This window comes from Neoarius graeffei, chromosome 16 (genome assembly GCF_027579695.1).
Source record: "Neoarius graeffei isolate fNeoGra1 chromosome 16, fNeoGra1.pri, whole genome shotgun sequence".
Classification (NCBI taxonomy): Eukaryota; Metazoa; Chordata; class Actinopteri; order Siluriformes; family Ariidae; genus Neoarius; species Neoarius graeffei.
Window position 1 is genome coordinate 71,622,169 of NC_083584.1, and position 26,884 is coordinate 71,649,052.

The 26,884-nt window shown below is 40.8% G+C and overlaps 1 protein-coding gene across 1 annotated transcript in view; it reads right to left on the minus strand.

Moving 5' to 3' along the window:
- The window catches only part of LOC132900994 (arf-GAP with Rho-GAP domain, ANK repeat and PH domain-containing protein 1), a 245,194-nt gene that overhangs the window by 48,748 nt on the left and 169,562 nt on the right, over positions 1-26,884 (minus strand). The window contains 6 exon segments of the mRNA XM_060943417.1: positions 744-783; positions 8,077-8,272; positions 8,389-8,491; positions 8,640-8,775; positions 9,015-9,149; positions 9,245-9,419. Coding sequence (XP_060799400.1) covers positions 744-783; positions 8,077-8,272; positions 8,389-8,491; positions 8,640-8,775; positions 9,015-9,149; positions 9,245-9,419 — 785 coding nt within the window.

The window sequence follows — 26,884 nt, forward strand, 5'->3', positions numbered from 1 at the left end:
ATGTAGAGTGGACCAATCAGAGCCCTCTTGTCTGCGAGGCTTCTGCGGTGGTCACAATTTTTGGGAGGTGCGCGCAGAGCGTCTGCGAAGGTGGGGGGGCTATGCAGACGCTATCTGCGACACCGTCTGCGAGGACTGGGTTGTCGGCATAAATTGGCCTTAAGAGTTGGCAGTGGGAGGGGTTTTCACTCGTCTCATTGAATGGAATACAATTTTCTTACTCTTCTCATTGAATACCCCTCCCACTGCCAAACCTTTAGCCCAAAACAATAGGACGTACATTTTTTTGATGGCCAGTTAATTGTCCAAATCAATGGAGCAGATTTAAGTTTTTGTGCTTGATGCATTCCTAAGACTGAACAGAATCACCTCAAGTGACCTAAACGGTTCGTCACAATGGGTAAGGTCATGGGTTTTTTCACACATTCCAACACAGTTCTTAAACTGCTTTTTACAACGTCTTCATTTATCCATTTTTTTTTCAAAGTACAATCATGGCATACAAACTACATGGATATTATTGCAGCTGAACTTGTGCTGAATACAAAAAAGTCATATGACTTTGAAAATACTGCTTAGATTTGTTGAAACTGACAACAAAATCAGAGCATACCAAAATCATTAGAGTGCCAGAAAATACCCTCAGACCCCAGAGGGTTAAAACTGTTCAAATGTATTTTGACTTCTTTATTTCACTAATTAGAAATAATCCACACTGTAGTTTATTAAAGTTCAGTACTCACCTGCCCCGCTCCACAAGCACCAGAACTTCATTATCCCTCGCTAAGAAGAGGAGAAAGAGACATTAAACTCATTGTGGCATGGAATTCCCCAAAATATCCAAAAGAGAATGAAATCAAGACATTAGTTGTGTAGTATACTGAACTGTAGGGTATTAGATTATATTTCGTACTACATCACTGTGGGTTTGACACTAACTGCATGTCACTTTGTTTTCCTGTTCTATAATGATATGAAAACAACTCCACGTTTATCATCTCTAATTAGTGATTGATTTATTGGGTGAGCCGTGACTCTCTCACCTTCCTTTTCCTTCCTCCACCCATCACTGCACCTCCATTTTCTCCTCCCTGTCCTTACTCTGATCTCTCAATCGCCATTTAACCCTAAATCTAGCTAATTACAGATCATAAACACAGGGAGGTTTTTGCTGGCTACTATTCACCGCTTATAACACCTTTCTACTGGGATAGAGGGAAATCACAATCCGTCCTAACGTTAGCATTCAGGCTAATAAACCCACATTCCTTATACCAGAATGAGAAACGTGTTCAGCAGACCAAGCAAATGTTTCTTCAGGCCAGAAAAGTTTTTAACAATTCTTGTAAAAATGCAGGGCGAACCTCTAAATATCTCTAAAAAAAGAAGGAGAAAGAACCCTGAAGCATTCCTAAAATTGGCATACAGAGTGTTGATGAGACACTGGCTACCTGCCTGAGTGTTTTGACTCCACAGTCTTCATCAGAGCATGTTTCAGTGGTGGAGGCTAAATCATATGACTGCTCTCACCTTTCTCTTTACCCAGGGGTTTTCAAAGTGTGGGAGAGTCAGCCCCCCCTCTTGGAGAGCAAATAAACAACAGCGCCCCCCCTTACAATTTTTGTTGTTGCTATACTTAAAGTTCCATTCATATTTAAAAAAAAAAATGGCTGTTGTACACATTTTTTTCTTTTTCACATTTTAAACATCTGTGCTTTTTAAAACATCTTGTTTTACACATTTTAAACATCCCATAGCATCGTTAGGTAGCATCTCTTGGCAGACAACACACTGTGGCAGTGGAGCATCTTCAGATCCAGTCCATGAAAATCCAAACTTTAAATAATCGTGGTCATACTTCCTTCTTTTTCCAGTCCCCCAGGATTCCGCGGGCCTTTTTTGTGATTGTTGTGGGCTAAAATGTCTGATGTTGCGGGGGGTTTTCCAAAAAAATTGCGATGAAAGTTGCGGTGCTTTTTAGGTTTTTGTTGCGATTACATTGCGGGAGGAAGTGAAAGTTGCGAGAAATTGCGATTTTCTCTTTTTGTGATTAAAATTGAGTGATATGTTAAATATTAAGTTATTACTGAAAAACTATTAATTAAAAAAACAAAGACACTGAGAAATGGTCCTATAAACAACTTTACCAATATAAAAGATTACCAGGACTACAAAAATGCAGAAAAATAGGCTTTACTTATCCAAATGCACCTGTTGGCTCAAAAGTTAAAGTGCAGAGAACCTCACAGCACAACATGAAGTTACCTTAAAATATAATATAAATGCCTCAGCTTTCATGTAAGAAAAAAAAAACCTATTAATACTAGTACTGTGTGCAGGCAGTCTCTCCTGAAGACTAAATTAAACAATATTTATAAACTAATAAAATAAATGGCTCAGGCTTCATAGAAGAAAAAAAACAATTTGAACAGAATATCAGAGTATGATGCTGAAGCTGCCTTAACAATGGAAAATAAAATACCATTTTGGCAAAAATGTTGGCATCCATTAACTTCTTGTATTAAGTAAAAAAAAATAAAGTGCACACAGTCCTTCACTGTAAACATAACACACTTTCAGTGTTGCCAGATACTGCTGACGTTTTCCAGTCCAAATTATGTTCCAAACCCACCAAAATGCACTTGAAATCGTCCAATCTGGCAACACGACGCGCATGCTGCTTCTCTTGAACACACGGAAGTAAGGCGGAAGGTAGTTTGTCGACGTCACCTCAAGACGACGCCAACGATTGGTCAAATTTGCAGGAAAGTTGCGGTGATTGGATATAATTGCAACACCGCCCTGAATTCGCGGGGATTGGTTGAATTTGCACTGAAGTTGCAAATCGCAACATCCTGGAGGCTCTGGGTTTTTTTGCTTGGCCCAGACTTTGTCTCCTCACTCACTGTAGCTTTAGGTACTAAAAACAGATCCATTTTGTCTCTCACGTTGCGCCCCCCCGAAGAACTCTGGCGCCCCCCAGGGGGGGCGCGCCCCACACTTTGAAAAGCCCTGTCTTTACCTGTTAAATATGTGTACCTGTGGCTGTTAGCATGCTCTGATGAAGACGAATACAGGCATGTAGCCAGTGTCTAATAAAGGCTTTTTATACTGTACTTATTGTGGCAGGGCCTCGGGTTCTTCTCTTCTTCATTCACATCATTTCCTCTTTCTCAACCTCATTTAGACCTTCACGAGCTAGTGTTCCAGCCAATGCCAGTCATGTTTGTGCTCTTCCTTTATTTTATATCCTCTCAAAGTCCTTCTGCTTAGACAAGCATAACATTGTGTCCAAGTTTTAAATCCGTCTGATTGGAGTTCATCGAGGTTAACCAGAAGTCATCGTTTTAGGAAGAACTCCATTTGACTCAGTTACACTCTCATACCGAGGCTACAAACGGGTAAAGAGCAGGCTTTAAAGGTGAAATGTCAGGTGTGGTGTTTGTAACGACTTATAAACAGTACCACAGCATGCTTGAATTCTCAAATCTGATTGGTCAGAAGGTATGGATTAGTTCCTGGTGCCCCCCCCCCCCCCCCCCCTCCCTCCAAAAACAGTTTTAGCATTGCAGATACCGAGATATGCCTGCCATTTTTCATTTAATTAATAAAGTTTAAAAAAATAAACCAAATAAATCGTTATGTGGGATTGAGCTGAAGAGTTTATGGTATAAATTTATATCTAATAGTAGGTCCTAGCTTCGGTTTTTCCGCTCGTGACACGAACGCAGCAAAAAGCAAGCTGGCGAGTCCTGTTGGATTTTAACACGGCACGGAAACTTCGTGCATCGACATAATAACATCCTCTATTCCCGGACTGCACCGTAGACTACATGTAAAGGGTGTGCGCCATCCTTGTATGTTTATGGTATCATTAACGCACATGTTCACAAGCCAAAATGATGAGATGCTGCAGCAGGCTTACTGCACACACACACACACACACACACACGTTGGCTGTCCGGCTACTGCTCGTATTCATTAATAGGGTATCCCTGTATTCACTATACCCTGTGTAAACGTGCTGTTTGGGGTGAGCCTCGCTTTCATCCAACTCACACAATCATTGTACCGTTATCTCAGTCTATTCGACTCAGGAGCTCAGACTGCAGTTATTGACTTTGTATTATCGACATGCAACTCCTGCAGTCTTTGTTTATAGTTATCTTGGTATTAAGCTCGGTCTTAAGTGGCCCCTTACAGTCCCTCAGTTTACCTGGGTATATTCACGGTCTTGTACAGTGCCTTGCAAAAGTATTCACACCCCTTGAACTTTTTCACATTTTTCCACCTTACAACCACGAACTTAAAAGTTTTTTATTGAGATTTTATGTGATAGACCAACACAGAGTAGCACATAATTGTGAAGTGAAATGAAAATGATAAATGGTCTTCAAAATTTTAAACAAATAAATATCTGAAAAATGCGATGTGCATTAGTATTCAGCCCTCCGCGTCAATACTTTGTAGAGCCACCTTTTGCTGCAATTATAGCTGCAAGTCTTTTGTGGTCTGTCTCTACCAGCTTTGCACATCTAGACACTGAAATTTTTGCCCATTCTTCTTTGCAAAATAGCTCAAGCTCAGCCAGATTGGATGGAGAGCGTCTGTGAACAGCAATTTTCAAGTCTTGCCACAGATGCTCAATGGGATTTAGGTCTGGACTTTGACTGGGCCATTCTAACACATGAATATTCTTTGATCTAAACCATTCCATTGTAGCTCTGGCTGTATGTTTAGGGTCATTGTCTTTCTGGAAGGTGAATCTCCTTCCCAGTCTCAAGTCTTTTGCAGCCTCCAACAGGTTTTCTTCCAGGATTGCCCTGTATTTAGCTCCATCCATCTTCCCATCAACTCTGACCAGCTTCCCTGTCCCTGCTGAAGAAAAGCATCCCCATAGCATGATGCTGCCACCACCATGTTTCACAGTGGGGATGGTGTGTGCAGGGTGATGAGCAGTGTTAGTTTTCTGCCACACATAGCGCTTTGCATTTAGGCCAAAAAGTTCAACTTTGGTCTCATCTGACCAAAGCACCTTCTTCCACATGTTTGCTGTGTCCCCTACATGGCTTCTTATGCCTGTCTTTCAACAATGGCTTTCTTCTTCCAAAAAGGCCAGATTTGTGGAGTGTACAACTTATAGTTGTCCTGTGCACAGATTCTCCCACCTGAGCTGTGGATTTCTGCAGCTCCTCCAGAGTGATCATGGGCCTCTTGGCTGCTTCTCTGACCAGTGCTCTCCTTGCTCGCTCTGTCAGTTTAGGTGGACGGCCATGTCTTGGTAGGTTTGCAGTTGTGCCATCCTTTTTCCATTTTTGAATGATGGATTGAACAGTGCTTCTTGAGATGTTCAGAGCTTGGGATATTTTTTTATAACCTAACCCTGCTTTAAACTTCTCCAGAACTTTATCCCTGACCTGTCTGGTGAGTTCTTTGGTCTTCATGATGCTGTTTGTTCTTCAGTGTTCTCTAATGAACCACTGAGGCCTTCACAGAACAAGTGTATTTATGCTGAGAGTAAATTACACACAGTAGGACTCCTATTAACTAATTAGATGACTTCTGAAGGCAATTGATTGCACTGGATTGTATTTAGAGGTATCAGAGGACAGGGGGCTGAATACTAATGCACAAAACATTTTTCAGATTTTTATTTGTTTAAAATTTTGAAGACCATTTATCATTTTCATTTCACTTCACAATTATGTGCTACTCTGTGTTGGTCTATCACATAAAATCTCAATAAAAAAAACTTTGTGGTTGTAAGGTGGAAAAATGTGAAAAAGTTCAAGGGGTATGAATACTTTTGCAAGGCACTGTATGTACATTGAATGTCCTGAGCAAGAGCTCAGATTGCAGTGGCTAAAACAGTAATAATTTATTGATATAAGGTGTTTTGTGGTCAGTGTACGACACTGTACTGTGTCATGTGGCAATGCATTATATGACAATGCAACTTTCATAAATATTACCATATATCAGTTGTAATTATGTTCTACGCATATACCTGCAACTCTGACAATTTCATTTTCAGTGATGAATAAAATGGTTTTGAAAGTTCCTACCTTTAAAACATATTTGATACGGGAATGTCTCTGACAGCTCAAAATGCATCTCTGGGCATTTAAAAACTGCAGAGCTTCCAGGGGCCTCTGGCGGCCCCCAGACCTCTAGGCTTACTGGGTTGATGCCCCCCCTATCATTTTCCTGGATCCGCCCTGAGTTCTGTAAACAGCACGGCTCAGAAAGCAGTTCTGGCTGTAACATGAACAAGTTTATATTACCGTATTTTTCGGACTATAAGTCGCACTTTTTTTCATGGTTCGGCTGGCCATGCGACTTATACTCCGGTGCGACGTATATATGTTTGTTTTTTTTTTCACCGCGGAATAACTGGAGCTGATGCTGAGTCTGACGACAGCCACGCAGAAGAAGAGGAAACGGCGCTTCATCTGCCGCTGGAGTTGGCAGAGTTGTTCAGAAGCGACACCGAGGACGAGGAATTCAATGGATTTGCTGATTTGGAGTGAAATCGCCAGCTTGATAAACTTGATTGACCTGTGTTTTATTATTAATGATAGGGCTATAGTTATTTAAATAAGTTATGTAGTGATTTTAGGCAGTGCTTAATTTGTGAAGTGGGAGGTCCCGGAACGCAGGAGGTGGGTCCGGCGACTCAAAAAAAAAAAAAAAAAAAGGTGGGGGGTGGTTTACTATAACTTTACGCACCCGCGCTTATTGTGTGTGTAAAATAATAATAATAATAATATCAGACATTATGATCTTAGAAAACGCTTTAGTGACAAACAGTTACAGACAGTAATATGTCGTGATATTATATTATAAAATATTAATTTTTATTAGTCTATATATTAAATTATATATTACATTTATCTTCTAAAATAACAGACTGTACTCATCACAGCCGGTTTATTTCACCATTGGAGATCAGATCACACAAGACATGAGTTAAATGACTCATTTTAAGGATTTAAGTAGGGGATTTAAAAGCAGTTGTTGTTTTTTTTTTTCACTAGACGGTTGTCTTTGGAGATGATATACCTATAGCCTACTTGACCTCTGATTTGATGAAATAAAATTCGACAAAAATGAAGAATGACTCTCCTCGATGATGACTACAGCTTTAATAACACAGATGAAAGAGCCATGGGGCGATAATAAGCCCTACCGGTAAAAATAATCTAAAAGCAAACTGATTAATGCATCAGTAATAGGCTACTAATATTAGTTATAATAATAATATAGGCTATTAGTAATAACGATAGTGATAGTATTAAAGATAGTAGTAGATATTTAAAATAATCAGACTAGGCTACTTACAGGGCAAAGGGCGCGTCATCACTGCTCAGCTGTTCGTTTATTAAATAAACAATGCAGTCGCGCAGTAACCACGCGCCGCTTATCAGATACAATCACACATTCTATGGATAGAATAACCCTTCAAAAAAGTGCGACTTATAGTCCGGTGCGAAGTATATATGTTTTTTTCGTCTTCATAATGCATTTTTTGGCTGATGCGACTTAAACTCCGGAGCGACGTATAGTCCGGAAAATACGGTAATGTGCTCGTTCTAATACATCTCTTTTTTTCCTCTCTCCTGAAGCTAATAAGACAAAAGTAACGCAGCTTGTCATGTTACCAAGAAACCGCAAAGTCCTGAAGATGTATGAAAACTAAGAGTTATAGATTAAATTCAATTCAAATCAATTTTATTTTGACAGAGCTTTTAGCAGTGGACGCAGTCACAAAGCAGCTTTTCAGAAATCCGGATATAAAATGTAAATTGAGCCGAATTGAGAGTGTTGAGGAAAAACACCCCGGGACGACACGATGAAGAAACCTTGGGTATGGGACTGGTAGTGTTCTGGGTGACACTGCAAAGTGCAATTATAAGCCATTGCTCTTCTGTAACTGTGTACTACAGTGTCAGTGCACTCCTTACATCTCTTTACAGAAGACTTCACAGCAACGATTATGCACATCTTTTCATCCGTTCGTCTGCTCTACGGGTCCCTGTGAATGAGCTGTTATTATAGAAACTTTCTCTGACTCACAGAGTTCCAGAAGTTTCTGCAGCTGGATGCTCTCACGGCTCTGACTGTCCTCCAAACACACATGCAGCGTGGACGCCTCGAGACAGAACCAGCCCGGCCTCCAGCTCTCCAGGTTTAGAGGGTCTTTATAGCGCAGACGCCCGATCCGCTCGAAATCCTTCTGCAGCAGGTCTTCGGCACATGCTGGGATGAACGACTGCGCAGACAGACAGATGGAGACAGAGAGACACTGTCTCAGAAGTACAGAACCTTCTCTAAAGATGTACAGCAGAACAAACGACATTAATACGTTAATAACGGACCAAGGGTTACCTTGGCGATGGACTTGACCCATTCCTTCATGGAGTCAGGACTGTCCGTCCCAAACAGGTAGAGACGCTCTGCATCTGAGTAAATCTCAAACGAGTGATCATACCTGAGACAGAAAGGACAGTGAGGATCACTGAAACTGTCACATGGGGGCCAGACAGACGGACAATGCAACAGATCAGACTTAAACCAACAGACAGAGACAACTGAAAACATTAATAGAGACAGAGTTTCCAGGTCAGACAGACAGATACCCGTGCGTCTCAGGAGGATTGACAGCCAGACAGACGATCTCTTTCATTTTCAGTCCTCCATTGGGTGTTGCATTCTTATCACTTTCGTAATAATTAAAATGTCCATCATTCAGGACACACCACCTCCGACTGAACTCTGAGAGAGACACAGAGACAAAGAGATGCTTGGAGAGACAGCAATACAGACAAAGGGATGGAGAGAGAGATTTTTTTCATATAAAGCATTTTATTTTTCATGCCCTACACTCAGAAGACTTGTGTGCTAACATAGCTAACAGAAGCACATGGCCTCTAGCAGGCTGCAGAAAACGTGTGTCTGTAAATCGTCTCCTCGGTCAGTTTTATGCAGCTGTTCGGCGATTGTGACTGGCTCACCTTCTTTATTCTTCCTCTCTGTGATTGGACGAGCCATAGAGGCGATTTTAAAAAGGAAGCCGTTGTGTGTGATGGAAGGCGGGGCCATGTAGTGCTCTGTGTGCATGGCCAGTTTGACCTCTGACCTCGGAATCTCTGCAGGGTCAAAAGCAAAATGTTAAACCCGCTCCTCCCTTTAAAATACAAGCTCCACCCACAGTTAAGCTCCACCCCTTCATCCTGAAACTGACCAATGTTGCGGTTCTGAGTCAGGAACTCCACCTGCAGCTTCTGACCGTAGTGCAGGGCCAAGGCAGCAGGAGTGGGGAATTCTGGGATACCCGTGTCACAGTTCACATCGGCACCGCAAAAGATGAGGGCGAGAGTCTCACACACATCATTAGACTGCACGTTAATACACAACGCCTGGAGAGAGAGACAGAAAGCCATTAATGCTCATCACATAAAAATCACTTCGTTTCCTTGCAAATGTTTGGTCATTGTGTACAAAATTCATTACAAATCGCAAAAGAAATTCAAAAATTAATCCTGTTGCTTTGAACATTAAAAAGTTGAATTATTAAAATGATAAAAGGTTTGATGTAATCACAATTATAATTAATATTAAAATAAGTCAGGTAAAGATAACACACAAATCGGTTGCCATCTCCTCTGCGGAGAACAGTATTAAACTTTATCATTCTTTTCTTGGCGATTTATGATCTTGTACGAAACATTTACTCCATGAGACGTTTGACTGCTGATGATGCTCGTTTGCTTTTATACACAGAACAATTTAGAACTTTTAATACATAATACATAAATGGGCGGCACGGTGGTGTAGTGGTTAGCGCTGTCGCCTCACAGCAAGAAGGTCCTGGGTTCGAGCCCCGGGGCCGGCGAGGGCCTTTCTGTGCGGAGTTTGCATGTTCTCCCCGTGTCCGCGTGGGTTTCCTCCGGGTGCTCCGGTTTCCCCCACAGTCCAAAGACATGCAGGTTAGGTTAACTGGTGACTCTAAATTGAGCGTAGGTGTGAATGTGAGTGTGAATGGTTGTCTGTGTCTATGTGTCAGCCCTGTGATGACCTGGCGACTTGTCCAGGGTGTACCCCGCCTTTCGCCCGTAGTCAGCTGGGATAGGCTCCAGCTCGCCTGCGACCCTGTAGAACAGGATAAAGCGGCTAGAGATAATGAGATGAGATGAGATAATACATAAATGTTCAAATAAAAATATAACTGAAACGTCGCAAGATGCAAAAGTGCTCGATTTCCCAACTCATGACACAGCGAACAACAGCATGACTGTCGCAACACTGTGTTACACTGTTCATGTCAAGAATCATCACATGCTTCTTAATAGCTCATGTGACACTGGCTTCACTGCAAAAAACGTGGCCGTTTACACGAGAATCCGTCAACAAGGAAACTCAATTTCAGCTCCGTGTGCATTCAGGACAAAGTGAACATTCTGGAAAGTGAGTGTGGGATCAGAGTCATGGAAGTGGCATGCTGACACCTGTACACGACACACACACACAATACTGAACCCTCACGTTCCTACAGCGCTGTGTGAGAGTTTCAAATGTTCCAAAATGGGACATTTGGGAAAACTGCAGATTTTAAAATCATCTTTATTTAATGATTTGATTTCTTTTTTAAAGTTCCTGATGCCATGATGATAAATAATCTCATCTCATCTCATTATCTGTAGCCGCTTTATCCTGTTCTACAGGGTCGCAGGCGAGCTGGAGCCTATCCCAGCTGACTATGGGTGAAAGGCGGGGTTCACCCTGGACAAGTCGCCAGGTCATCACAGGGCTGACACATAGACACAGACAACCATTCACACTCACATTCACACCTACGCTCAATTTAGAGTCACCAGTTAACCTAACCTGCATGTCTTTGGACTGTGGGGGAAACCGGAGCACCCGGAGGAAACCCACGCGGACACGGGGAGAACATGCAAACTCCACACAGAAAGGCCCTCGCCGGCCCCGGGGCTCGAACCCAGGACCTTCTTGCTGTGAGGCGACAGCGCTAACCACTACACCACCGTGCCGCCCTATGATAAATAATGTTTAGTGAAATCAGTTTAACATCATTTATGAACTGTGTGTGATGTATCGGGGTTGTGACCCTTACTGGCACTCAGAGCAGGGTTACGGGAGAGGAACGAACGTGCAAGGACATCATCACGAACCAGAGACAGAAGTGTTTTGACAGCTGAATCTCTGAGACTGGCCGGACTTCCCACCACCCACCCACCCACACACACCTGATATTCATTAACTCTTCTGCATTTTTGCACAGTGTTGAGCTTCACTCAGCGTTAACTACTGAAAAATCAGTTACAGCGCCTTGCAAAAGTATTCATCCCCTTTGGTGTTTGTCCTGTTTTGTCGCATCACAAGCTGGAATGAAAATGGATTTTGGAGGGTTAGCACCATCTGATTTACACAACACGCCGACCACTTTAAAGGTGCACATTGTTGTTTTATTGTGACACAAACAATGATCAAGATAAAAAAAACAGAACTCTGGAGTGTGCATAAGTATTCACCCCCTTTCGTATGAAACTCACTTCATGTCACATAATTAGTTGATTAAGATCCACCTGTGTGCAATCAAAGTGTCACATGATCTGTCACATGATGTCTGTATAAATCAACCTGTTCTGGAAGGACCCTGACTCTGCTACACGACTAAACAAGCAACATGAGAACCAAGGAGCCTCCAAACAGGTCAGAGCCAAAGTTGTGGAGAAGTATAGATCAGGGTTGGGTTATAAAAAATATCGGTCATGAGGTTCGAACCTGGATCCTTCTTGCTGTGAGGCAACAGTGCTAACCACTACACCACCGTGCTGCCCGATATGTAACATTGGATCATTTTCCGCAATAAACAAATGACCAAGTATAACATTTTTATATTTAGATACTTTTAGAACTTCTGTGAAAATCTAATGATGTTTTAAGTCATATTCATGCAGAAAGATAGAAAATTCTAAAGAGTTCACAAATTTCAAGCACCACCATATACACACACGTACACAAAAAAACAACAACAACCAAGCTTTATATATGGTTCTCTAATAATATCCACGGTTCTGGCTGTCCTGTTAGATCTTGGAACATGTCCTCTCTGGATACGAGGGTCCCACTGTATATATAATTTAAAATAATAGCAGTATAAAAATGTATGAAAAAGACAAAAAGGAGTAAAGGGTAGTTCCTCATTATCCCCCTGGCATATAATGCGGGGTGGGGGGGTTGTTATAGCTATCGCTCCATCCGTTTATCTGTAAACATTTTAGTTTCTGAAACATACCGTAAAATACCAAATAATAGCCCGGGCTATTATTTGTCTCAATCGCGTAAGAGACCCGGCGCGTATTAGAGACTAGGCGGCTATTTGGAACAGGCGATTAATTCCTTCTTCACAAACACCTTCCCCAAAATCTACCTCAAAACGGGGAAAAAAATCATTCTCAGATAGGCCTACTTTTAACCAGTATAACTTACAGTTTATTTAGAGTTAGATTACAGATAGCACGGTGCCGACTTCGGGGAATTTTGAAGACGCAGAATGCATCTTCGCATGGCACAGTCGGGGTGGATAAAGGATAAATCACACACCTTTTCCTGTTAATGACTAGTCAAGTGCATGCTTTACAAAATAATCAAGAAACCACACCATTGTCTGTGCGCAGCACTGTGATTTAATTACTCTGCAAAGTTATGGTCACTTGCTATCACCCTCACCCATGCAGCCTCCACCCTTTGCGCTTCGCGATGTCTGTCAATCTGAAATTGCATGGAGGGCGTGACGTTGAAGCAACATAATTAGGGTGCGAAGTGTCAAACCAAAGGGTTTTTTCTTATGCTGAAAAATAAGTGACCTGCAGTGGCTACATACTGTCATCTTGCATTCTCACGTTTCTCTCCAAGACGTCTCCCTATTTGGCCGATATGAGCCTATTCCCCGAGTGAGTTGGTACGGTGGCTCGACCCCGTAGAAAACTTAAAGTTCGGATGAAAGTTAGTTGAATAGGTTACTGACTTGTAGGCCTACATGTTGCCTGCCTGACGCGTGCTTCTGCCCAACTTGCACGACAGATTACTTGTTGAAAAGGCCCCTTGGATTAGATTGGCCGCGAGCAGACTGAAATGCATGTTAGAACGCTCTCACCTTTTTTGTAAAGCGTCTTCCAGATCCGAATGGGTAAGGGCAAGTGAAATGGTATAAGGTCTTTAATAAAACTCAGTGTGTGCTTTGACGCATGCATTCGGCAATTTAGGTCGTTTAACAGAAGCAGCAGTCCAACGTTGGAAACCCGCAGTCCTCAATGTCACCACACACGCTGGCTTTCGTTGGGTATACCCAAAGGGGTGGCTAAGACATCTGTCAAAAGTTACGGAGTTGCATTCCTCAAGAAATATTACGGTAGACCAAGATTATAACATTGAAATGGCATGTTTATTATCACGTAACAAAATGTTGTAAACAGTATTATAGAAATAATTTCATTCATTCATTCATTCATTCATTCATTCATATTGTTTCGGTAGAAAACTATGCAATGCAAAATCGTTTAAACACCAGAAAAGTGCTGGGCCTCAAGATTCTAGATAGAACGTTCGGACGCTTTTTTTTTTTTTTTTTTAGACCCCAGCGAGTATTCGGAACCGGCCTTTATTTGTCACAACACACGCGTACACCCGGCCGTTAAAGGGAACTCGGCGGTTAATTGGAACTCGGCTATTATTTGGTATTTTACGGTAACTCAAAAACTATTAGGAACTTTTTTCATGAAACCTCACAGCTATGTTAAGTGACTAGAAGAGTTGTGCCTTTTCACATTTTGGGATTTCTGTGATTTTAATTTTTTTTCCGTATTTCCATGGCAACCACTTCAACTTAAGAAATTTTGGAGCGGGGTTTCATGTGGGAGCCGGGGGGGGATGTGTCATCTCCTGATGACTCTTGTTTTTTATATAGTGCTTCAGGATTAAGGATATCAGATAATAATCAGCTAGCTAGCATGACTCTGAACTAGCCGCAGAGGCTATCTAGCGAAAAATAAATAAATAAAAACCTAGCGAGCTAAATAACCATTTCATTAAATCACAACATAATATGAGGAATTTTTCTTCAGAGCAGTTAAAAAAAAAAAGTTAGACAAGATGTTAATTTTTAGACATTTAATGTGTATTTGTAGAAAGGTTTCCATTGCTGTACTGTGCAAAACAGAAGTGATGTTATGCGATTAAAAAATGCGTTTCCATTTCATGAAATACCGCTTTGACTGAAAAAATGCCTCATGCGAACATATAAACTTCATGATAGTTGAGAGGGTTATTGAAATTCATGTTTCCATCAATCATTTTTTAGTTTGCAATTTTAAACTGTGTATTGAGCAGGTTGATGAAAACCCAGCAGGTACACACATTACACCTGCAAGCCTCGAGATTAAATATACACTACAAATAAGCAGCACGAGCTTGGATAAAAATTTATCGAGCAGAAATATTTCATTTAATTTTTTTACACAGTGATAAATTGTTGCAGACAGCAAACAGAGTTCTGTCACGTTCTTCAGATTAAAGATAAAACTCCACACAATCTCCTCAAATTCCAAAACCTACACATGATCTTTAAACACTGAGCTTCAGCTTTCTGTTTTCATTTTAATCCAGACAGTTTGAGCAAACAGCAAAAATTCCAACACTGCCTGAAGGAGAGAACGTGGTGTGGTAAAGATTAGCTGGAGATAAATCGGATTTATTGATGCATCTGATTTACTTCTGATAATAAATACAGAGCACAAGCGGAAATGGACTCAGTCCTGAGTCTGCACGTATGCAATAATAAATCACCCGAGATGTTGCGTGGAAAGGCGTGATGTACATGCTGTGGTTAATATAAACATAAATCACACACCTACTGTACTTACAGGAAGCTAAAACCCGTACAGTGGGAACGTCGCAGCTTCCCAGTCAACAACGAGAGAAATAAAATAACATTAAAATGAAAAATAAGCCTTGGACGTCCAGCTCGTGCGTCTGGATTCGGTCCCAACATCGCACCTTTGTGTTTTCCGTTTTATGACTTATGAGGAAAAGTTCTGGAGTAGTAAATGAATTGGGTCACATGACTATGGTGTTATGTGTAATTGGGTAAATCCTAAACCTCTCACAGTTCCAATATTAAACAGAGAAAGGAATAGCAATAAAAATCAAACTTGGGCAAGTCAAGACCTTTTTTTTTTAAGCATCATTTCCTTGTTCTCTGAAATGAAGTGCATGCCCTGACACGCACACAGAGCTGTATGTGATTGACACTTTAACTGTGTGTGTGTTTGTGTGTGTATAGCAGGTGATCTCCATACTGCATAAATCAAACCCTCTTTATAGTAAATTACCCAAGTGTTAAAGCTTCTTCTATCAACTACAGAAAGATAATTACTGTAATAAATCTACACAAAATTCGCACAAACACTCGCCAAACCCACGGACCTGCTAACCCGAAAACTAGACTCCCGCGCTGTGTCCGAAATCACTCACTACTCACTATATAGTGAGTTTGCCATTTTGTAGTGCTGTCCAAATGTATAGTGAGAATTATTACACCCTATATAGTGCACTCATAGTATCGCACAATGCATCACAAAAAGTAGTGTACAACCGATGGTCACTAACCAAGCAATATATACCATCATGTATTGCAGTCGTGCTGAAAGAAAAAAGAAAAAGAAAAAAAACCAAGGTGTGTTAGGGTGAATGGACTGTACAGAGGAAGAAACACATTATAAAACAGACATTCAAATACAATTAAAAACAGTCAGAGGATAGAAAATAAGCTAAAACAGAATAAGACAGATGAAATACAAGAATAAAAGTTACAGTGCAGAGCAGGCCTGGAATTTCGTCATTTTACGGGCGGGGCCACTTGGCCTTTTGTGCTGTCAATTTTTTGAGGGCACGAAGGCCGAAAGCCAGGGCACCGAGGCCATGAAATAAAACAATGATTTTTAGTTTTCAGTCTATAATGAATTTAATTTAAGGACTAATGACTCTTCTGAGGAAGATTGGAGTCTCAGTCGAAACTATCAAGCAGGTAAAGAAACATCTCCTACACTATTATGTCTGAAGAAGATAAGAAAATATCGAACACATCTAAACTTATCAATCCATCACTCACTTCAAAAATTGTAAAACTTATTAAACCTATATCCTCCCTTTTTGTTCAACTGACACCGAATGTGCGAGAGCATCTTCAGACTGTACTACTACGCAGATTTTTGATTAATCAAAATTGAGCCTGGAGTCCATCAAAATGTTTGACTGTAAATGGAACATATACTAGAATGTATATGAAAATGAATAAAAGTAAATGTTAATCAAAAATGTTATCACCAAATGATTATGCCCCCCTTGAATGTCTCTACCAGTGTATCGATCAAATCAATAGCTGGATGTCACAAAATTTTCTTCAGCTGAACACAGATAAAACAGAAGTAATTCTATTTGGAAAAAAAGATGAAAGACTCAGGATTACCACTATTCTTGACACAAAAGGGATTAAAACTAAAGAAATGGTTACAAATCTTGGTGTTTTCATTGACAGCGAGCTAAACTTTGACAGTCACATGAAAGCAATCACTAAAACGGCATTTTATCACCTAAAAAACATTTCCAAACTAAGAGGACTTATGTCAAAACATGATCTGGAAAAACTAATACATGCCTTCATCTCTAGTAGGGTTGATTACTGCAATGGCCTTTTCACAGGCCTGCCAAAAAAGACCATCAAACGACTTCAGCTGGTTCAAAATGCAGCGGCGAGGGTTCTCACACGAACAAAAAGAACAGAGCACATTACTCCAATTCTAAGGTCCCTTCACTGGCTTCCAGTAAGCTACAGAATTGGCTTTAAAGCATTGCTGCTGGTGTACAAATCTCTAAATGGTACAGGGCCCAATTACCTCTCTGATATGTTGCAGCGGCCTAACCCAATCAGATCTACCAGATCGCAGCAGAAAAATTTACTATTAAAACCAGTTGTTAAAACAAAGTGTGGTGAAGCAGCTTTTAGCTACTATGCAGTACAGCTATGGAACCAACTGCCAGAGGACATCAAAAATGCTCCTGCTGTTGACAGCTTCAAATCTAGGTTAAAGACCAAGCTGTTTTCAGATGCTTTCTGTTAAATAATTAATATTTTTACATTTTTTATAATCTTTACTTTCTCTGCATGTTTTACATTTACTTTAACTTTATTCTATTTTATTCTGCTAGTTTTTTTTTCCCTTTCTCTTTTTCTCCTTTTTCTTTTTGGCATTTTAATATTTTATTTCTACTATTGTTTAATTCTTATTATTTTCTTTTAATTCTTTTAATTAATTATTTTAGAATAAAGATAAAATTATTTTATATAATTTTATTTCTGGGTGGCACGGTGGTGTAGTGGTTAGCGCTGTCGCCTCACAGCAAGAAGGTCCGGGTTCGAGCCCCGGGGCCGGCGAGGGCCTTTCTGTGTGGAGTTTGCATGTTCTCCCCGTGTCCGCGTGGGTTTCCTCCGGGTGCTCCGGTTTCCCCCACAGTCCAAAGACATGCAGGTTAGGTTAACTGGTGACTCTAAATTGAGCGTAGGTGTGAATGTGAGTGTGAATGGTTGTCTGTGTCTGTGTGTCAGCCCTGTGATGACCTGGCGACTTGTCCAGGGTGTACCCCGCCTTTCGCCCGTAGTCAGCTGGGATAGGCTCCAGCTTGCCTGCGACCCTGTAGAAGGATAAAGCGGCTACAGATAATGAGATGAGATGAGATGAATTTTATTTCTCTATTCTTTACTGTTTTTGTTTTTACTTCTGTAAAGCACATTGAACTGCCACTGTGTATGAAATGTGCTATATAAATAAACTTGCCTTGCCTTGCCTAATGTTGTAATGACGCCAAAAACAATGAGATAAAATCTCTTGCGATGGTGATCTCGTCAAGATGGCAGCAGTTACACTTCGGTTAAACAGCAAAAATAAACATACAATACTAGTAACAAAACAATGCTAACTGTATAGATTAAAAAAGTGGCTATGAACAGACAACAGCACATCACGTATCATATTACGGCAGGAACAAGCAGTAGGAACATCCATGACCTTACGCTTAAAGCTCGACAAAGGAAAAACGTGACAGCAAGCTAATTAGCATTTGTTAACAGCTACGGTCGGTACTCGGCACGTTAAAAGTGGGTCAACGTTGTAACGACATAACGTTACTGTACAAGCAATGCTTATTTAACAGTAACAAACTTAAGCCCTATATGTTAAAATTCCTCTCTTATTCGTTCGTTAATTTATCACACAGTCTTACCTCAGTCAACTTCTTCCCTCCTTCTGTGAAAATTCAACGTCTCAGACGCGGACACAAGTGGGCGGGGGATGTGTTTGATTAAGTCTCCTGGTTGGCTGGTGATAGATTGGTGTCATTATAGCGCGTCGGAGCGGTTCATGCCAGGCTCGAGTCCGATCCACCACTGATGAGTTGCCCAATAAGAATGTCATCAAAAGACGTATTTTTTTTTCTCAATAGATGCAGGTGATGTTAAAGCCTGTTGGCAGTCACAAGGCAGACTACAAAACCGCAAAACCGCAGGGCATCAAGGCCACTGTGGCCTTCCGGCAGATATTTTTTTCCAAGGGCACAAGGCCAAATTGAGAGGGCACGAGGGCCATGGCCCTCGTGAAATTCCTGCCCTGGTGCAGAGCGAGGAATTAATCAAAAGCCTCAAATTTGATTTAATAAAAGGTAAAGAAGAAAGTTTTCAGTCTTGATTTAAAAGAACTGAAAGATGCAGCAGACACAAAGTACTTTGTATTGATTAATGTGGGAAATACACTCAGTACAATATGGGTTTATCACAAAAATACATGCATGTGTTTATTATTTTGAAAACCCACCAGCCGACTGATCTGGCATGTTTTGATTGTGCGACAGTAATGACGTAAATAACGGCGCGGCGGAGTAGTGTCTGAAAGCGGTTTTACATTTGACCAGTGAGCTCACTATATAGTCCTCTATATACTGTAGAATTCCCTAGATAGTGAGTAGGGAATAGTGAACGAGTGAGTGATTTCGGACACAGCCTCTGTACAGTTGTGGTCAGAAGTTTACATACAGTGACATGAATGTCATCTTGGATATGAATGTCATGGCAATATTTGGGCTTTCAATCATTTCTTTGAACTGTTCTTTTTCTGTGGCAGAATGACTGTACAGCATACAGCTTTAATTAAAAAAACACTAGAATTTGGTGCACAAGTTTTAATTTTCGTTGGATTTTCTGAAATCAACACAGGGTCAAAATTATACATACAGGATAAAACATTTAAAGATTGGTGTCATTATATCATTAATAATTATTAATTCAGAGGTGCTGAAACTTCCAAAATGTCTCTTATCTTGCCTAGGCCGAGGTCTCTTAACTTCCTGTTAGTGATCATGATTGACTACAGCTGGTAGCTTCTCTGTGCCTTCATAAAAAGGGTTTGTTTACAGCACTCATTGGATTGACCAACACTCAATACATTGGGAAAGTCCAAGGAACTCTGTGCAGATCTGAGAAAGAGGTTTGCAGATGTACACAACTCCGGAATGTCTCTTGGAGCCATTTCTAAACAACTGCTAATTCCAAGATCAGTTCAAACAATTGTATGCAAGGTATTGTGAGGTGTAGTCACTCTGCCAAGCCACTGTGCTTCAAGAAAACCCAAACTGTCATCCTCAGCTGAAAGGAAATTGGTTTGGATGGTCAGGAACAACCCAGGAACCACCATGGCACAGCCCTGCCATGAACTGGAAGCTGATGGATCACTGTCTACAGTTCAGTGAGTTTTGGCTGCAAATAACCCCCTGTTCCAAAATTGACACCTTCAAGCTTAACTAAAGTTTGCAACTGACTACATGGACAAAGAAAAAGCCTTCTGGAGGAAAGCTGTATGGCCAGATGAGACAAAGATTGAGTTGTTTGGCCACAATGACCACCATGTACAGAGGGACACTGTACCAGCTGGTGGTGGTGGTAGCAGCATCATGCTCTGAGGCTGTTTTGCTGCCAGCGGAACTGGTTCATTGCACAAAGTGGATGGAATAATGAAGAAGGAGGACTACCTCAGAATTCTTCAGCATAAACCATCAGAAACTTGAACATGACTTTGGGAGTTACAACAGGACAATGAACCCAAACACGCATCAGAGCTGGTTGTGGAGGATAAAGCAGGCTAACATTAAGCTTAAAACAAGTCCTTACTTCAACCCTACTGAAAATATATGAACCGTGCTTATAAGTCGAGTCCATACCAAGGGGAAAAAAAATTTAATTGAACTTTACCAATTCTGCCATGAAGAGTCGTGAAATATCCAACCAGAATTCTGCCAGAAGCTTGTTCATGGTAAACAAAAATGTTTGGTCAAAGTGAATCTTGCGAAGAGACATTTTACCCAAATATTAGGTGGGCTGTATGTATATTTTTGACACTGTGTTGATTTCAGAAAACCCAAAGAAAATTAAAACTTGTGCACCAAATTCTAGTGTTTTTTTAATTAAAGCTGTATGCTGTACAGTCATTCTGCCACAGAAAAAGAACAGTTCAAAGAAATGATTGAAAGCCCAAATATTGCCATGACATTCATATCCAAGATGACATTCATGTCACTGTATGTAAACTTCTGACCACAACTGTTTTTGTGTGTGTGTGTGTGTGTGTGTGTGTGTGTGTGTGTGTGTGTGTGTGTAAAACCATACTGGATTATAACAAAATGGTGCAAGATTTGCAAATGCCCCCCCAGACAGACAGGGTGAATCTCACAAAACATAATATTATGCAATATTGGTTTGAAACACACACCACACACACACACACCTCTATAGTATCTCATGTATACATAGATGTATTTGTATTGTATCTACATGTTATTTCAATTCATTAATTTCAGCACTCATCAATGCAAAATACCTCTGTCTCTCAAACACACTATTTCCATGTAGGTATTTAACAGTAAAGAATGATAAAAGTATTTCTACGTTAAAAAAGCCAGAGCTAAAACTTTTTTCACTAACTTTTTTTCAATCATCATCTTAAAGAAAGTATAATATTCCTATAACTTATACTGTCTCTATAAAACTAAATTGTATAAATCCCTGAAAGTCATCGAGTCATGTGTCAGAGCCCTGTCAGTTGACTGAGATTCTTCAAGTCGAACAGTGTGTGTGTGTGTGTGTGTGTGTGTGCATTACTTTAACAGGGCTAGCTGGTGACACTTGATTAAAAAAATGCATGTGACAGCATGTGCTGGTGGTTAACTGATAAGAGAAGCTGAAACCTGAGGTGGAGTGGATGGTGAAGTGGGATATAACCATGTCTTAGACGAAGGCTAAAGAATTTTGAAGGAAAACCCTAACTAATAATCCTGTTGACGATCTTCTTTCAAAGCAGACAATGCTGTCAACTTAATCATTTTCAAACCTACTGCTTTTATTTTCATTGAAAAATATTTCCAATCTTGAACTTCATTTGTTAATTTTATTCTTGCTCAGATTTATTTATTGGTTTTTAAGTTTAAAGAGAAATAAAGTAGTTGTGCTGTCCTGTTGAAGACGAGATCTCAGTTATCTCATAGCGGCAAAGCCGTGAATTTATTTTAAACTGTTTCATTAGTTTATTTTACCGCGAGTTGGCCTAGTGGTTAGCGTGTCCGCCTCTCAATCGCGAGTTCTACTCACGGTCGGGTCATACCAAAAGACCATCATATAATAATGGTATCTACTGCCGTCTGGCAAGGCACACTGCAATACAGACGCGAGTGGGGAGTCAAACTCTCACGATTACCAGAGGACTATAGGCCCCCACTGTAACCCTAGCTATGTAATAGGCAAGAGGCCGAGGGCTACGGAAACGGAGATCGGCGCCGCCACGTGGCGTGGGAAGGACTTTGATTAGTTTATTTATTTCTATGTTGTTTTGAAAATTGTTTTTAAAAGTGAAATTTTAAAAATTACGTGAGAAGAACTTGATTTAAGCAGTAATACACGTGTTCTGCCTGTCTCATTATTCTGATAAAGCCATATGGTCGCCTGATATCATACAGTACCAGTCAAAAGTTTGGACACACCTTCTAATGTTTTTTTCTTTATTTTTATTAATTAGAAGACACTTCATGTCTTAAAGTACTGATGGGCTTTCGTTTCTCTTTATTTACTAGTCATCTCAAACGATTAGAAGCTCATGAAAAAGCTCATTTTTCTGCAATTCAAAAATCTAAACTTTCATATATTCTATATTGATTACACATCTCATTTCCTCAGATCAATCAAAAAAGGATTTACAATACAGAAATGTCCAACTTCTGAAAAGTATGTTCATTTATACACTCAGTACTTGGTTGGGGCTCCTTTACCATGAATTACTGCATCAACGTGGCATGGCCCGTGGCACTGCTGAGTTGTTATTGAAGCCCAGGTTGCTTTGATGGCAGCCTTCAGCTTGTCTGTATTTTTGGGTCGGGTGTTTGCCATCTTTCTCTTGACAATAGCTTATAGATTCTCACTGGGGTTCAGGTCAGGCAAGTTGGCCAATTAACAGGGTTTCCCCAGGTTTGACCACCATAAATTTAAGACTTTTTTAAGACCTTTTTAAGACCACTTAAATGAGAATTAAGACCTACATCGCACCCATTATGCAGTTGTAGAACACCAGATCAAATTCCCAATAATGACAAATGTTTCAAGTAAAAATACTTTTATTATAAAAGTTATATACTTAAAAGTCATTATGTGCATTGCTTGTCAAATCTTCACATTCAAGACAAGCAAGACCGAATTTTATTTAAGACGTTTTGTTTTTTCCACAGGAGAATGTTGTAGCGACTTCCGAGTCTGGGAACACAGCCTTAAAGAGTTCGCTTATGCCCTCATTCGAGCTGTACGAGTGGTGTTCCGTAATTGTTTTTAAAATCCAGAGCACCTCTGCCCGAAATGTCAGGGTTCCACCGACACCCATCATGCCACTGCTCGGCCCTTGTGTTGTTGCTAGCCTTGCCGATGATGTCTGGCTTGGCTGATGCTGCTGACGTTCAACAGTGGTGCTAGTGCCAACTCCAGGTGCATTCGGAGATTGAACCGTGCAGAACTGAGCGATGGGCTGGTGGCGGTGGAGGGCAGATGCAATGTGCTTTGAGCTCTTCATGTGAGACTCTAAAGCGAAATGACCTATAGTGGACAACTTGAAGGTCTTTTGACAAACAGCATCTTGCTTCAACGTCGCTTCCAGGATCCTCCCTCACCCAATCACGATATCTTTCATCTGAAAGCCACTGCTGATTAAAACGACACTTCCCCATGCTGCGATTTGCGGAGTCTCCTCTCCACCACGAACTCCAACGATTGCGCCGGCGCGAAAATGTATCAATATTGTTTCTCTCTTTGCGCATACTCCAAGAAATTCACTGATGTTACGCAAAACCCACGTTTTCACATCGTAGAATAGTATGAGTAAATTTAAGACATTTGTTTAAAAAAATTAAGACTTGGGCAAAGCAATTTAAGACTTTTTAAGGCCTTAATTTTGGAATATTACATTTAAGACTTTTTTAAAGACTTTTAAGACCCCGCGGCTACCATGTAGGTAGAACCCTATCAGAAAGGGTAATATCAGGGTTAGCAGTAATATCAGGGTTAGCAGATGTAATATCAGGGTCAGCAAAGCTTGTCAGCAGATGGAAGCATGAAGTGCTCTAAAATCTAACCTGGTAGATGCTGCGGTGACTTTGGACTTGATAAAACACAGTGGGCCAACACCAGAAGATGACATGGCACCCCAAATCATCACAGACTGCGGGAACTTCACACTGGACTTCAAACACCTTGGATTCTGAGTCTCTTCACTCTTCCACCAGACTCTAGGACCGTGATTTCCAAATGAAATGCAACATTTACTTTCATCTAAAAAGAGGACTTTGGACCACTGAGTAACAGTTCAGTTCTTTCTCTCCTTAGCCCAGGTGAGATGCTTCTGATGTCTCTGGTTCAGGAGTGGCTTGATAATAGGAATGTGACAGTTGTAGCCCCTTTCCTGAAGACATCTGTGCCTGGTGGCTCTTGATGCACTGACTCCAGCCTCAGTCTGCTCCTAGTGAAGCTCTCCCCAAGTTCTTGAATGGACTTTTCTTGACAATGCTCTCAAGGCTGCAGTCATCCCTGTTGCTTGTGCATCTTTTCCAGCCAGCCTTTTCAACAATGACCTTCTGTGGCTTACCCTCCTTGTGGATGATCATCTGTACAACTGTCGAGTCAGCAGTCTTCCACATGATTGTGATTGCATGTACTGAAGTCAACCAAGAGATACACGGTATTTACACTGTTTGAACGGTCATTTACTCAAACTCAAAATTAAATATTCTAATACAAGTTAGTCAAAATTGTGTTAACACTAATGGATTATTTTTCTCCCGCAGATAGACGTGTGCCATGAGTGACAGATTAACACTGGAGCAAAGAAGAGTGGTTGCAAGCTTGATGGAAGTGTATGGTTTGCCAACCGTAGTCCATCAAAAGTTTGCAGAACGATTTTCAGGACGAGACCGAATAAATGGTTTCTACCATTTAAGCATTAATATAATTTTGATTAACCCTGTATTTTGAGGGTTTTTTTTTTACATTTTTGTGCTGTAGACCATAATTATCAAAATTGAAATAGAAAAATTTTGAATTTTTTTTTAGTTTACATGTAAGGATATATTAAATTTTCACTTTCTTAAATAACTGATGGAAAATACTGAACTTTTTCATTATGTTCTAATTATCTGAGATGCACTAGCAGTTGAGCAGTTCTTTTTACTGATCATAAATATATTCCCATGATGACATTGGCTTCCCCCATGACCCTGATGGATTAACGTCTAGATAACTGGATGGATAGCTGGATGTTCCCATGACTCTGCTGCATTTGACTGTTATGTGGTTGAAATCTTCAGTGAAACTCATTCCAAAGCAACACATGACTGAATCTTCATGTCGAAAAGTCTCCAATTCAACTGGCAAAATTCTGAGTTTTGGTTCAGCTCTAAAACGTCGACAATTAAAGCGTCAAACTTTGTGTTACAACAAACCAAAACACTTCCCTATTTAAGAAAGATTACATTTCAATCATTTATGCAGAGAGGTTCAACAATGTGATCTAAAAATATTCCAGTTTATATTCCAACACTGTAAAAAAAAAAAGTGACCATCTCAACTTAAATTTTCTAGGCAACATGATGCAAGAGAATTTTGTGTTGAGATGGTCAACAACAAAAGGTAAGTTGGTTGAACTCAAATTTAAACACGAAAATCCTTCTTAAGTCAACAAGGATTTCTGAGTTGAAATTTGAGTTCAACCAACGTACTATTTGTTGTTGACCATCTCAACTCAAAATTCTCTTGCATCATGTTGCCTAGAAAATTCTAGTTTACTTAACCTGTCTCAATTGCTGTTGACCTAACAAGGATTTCTGAGTTTAAATTTGAGTTCAGCCAACTTACCTTTTGGTGTTGACCATCTCATCTCATCTCATTATCTGTAGCCGCGTTATCCTTCTACAGGGTCGCAGGCAAGCTGGAGCCTATCCCAGCTGACTACGGGCGAAAGGCGGGGTTCACCCTGGACAAGTCGCCAGGTCATCACAGGGCTGACACATAGACACAGACAACCATTCACACTCACATTCACACCTACGGTCAATTTAGAGTCACCAGTTAACCTAACCTGCATGTCTTTGGACTGTGGGGGAAACCGGAGCACCCGGAGGAAACCCACGCGGACACGGGGAGAACATGCAAACTCCACACGGAAAGGCCCTCGCCGGCCACGGGGCTTGAACCCAGGACCTTCTTGCTGTGAGGCGACAGCGCTACCACTACACCACCGTGCCGCCCCGGTGTTGACCATCTCAACACAAAATTCTCTTGCATCATCACACACATCACATCACATTATCTCTAGCCGCTTTATCCTTCTACAGGGTCGCAGGCAAGCTGGAGCCTATCCCAGCTGACTACGGGCGAAAGGCGGGGTACACCCTGGACAAGTCGCCAGGTCATCACAGGGCTGACACATAGACACAGACAACCATTCACACTCACATTCACACCTACGCTCAATTTAGAGTCACCAGTTAACCTAACCTGCATGTCTTTGGACTGTGGGGGAAACCGGAGCACCCGGAGGAAACCCACGCGGACACGGGGAGAACATGCAAACTCCGCACAGAAAGGCCCTCGCCGGCCCCGGGGCTCGAACCCAGGACCTTCTTGCTGTGAGGCGACAGCGCTAACCACTACACCACCGTGCCGCCCCTCTTGCATCATGTTGCCTAGAAAATTTAAGTTGAGATGGTCACTTTTTTTTTTTTACAGTGATACAGCACGTGTATATATGCGTCACTGGTTCTACCAACAAGGATACCAACATGCAGCGTTGCAACAGGTTGCAGCTAGTTCTATCAACAAGGATATCTTTGATATTTGGATGTTAAAATTCTTGATAGCTCAACATGATATCACAATGAGAGAAAGTGTATTAGGCCGACCTGGTTTAGTTGGTTGTAAGTGAAAATTACATTTCTGAGTCAAATGATATGTAAAATCTATGTTCAATCAACACCCGCCCGTAAAATTTTTTACAGTGAATAAACCAGTATAACAGTCCACTTCACATTTCTAATGTGAAACGTTTAAAAGAAATCCCAAGAGAAGACAGTACCAACACCAATGTTTCAAAATAACATTTTCAACAAATTTACAAAAAAAAAAAAAAAACTATAGTCAGTGTCTTTGTTTTTCTTTATAGCTGTGTTTTAT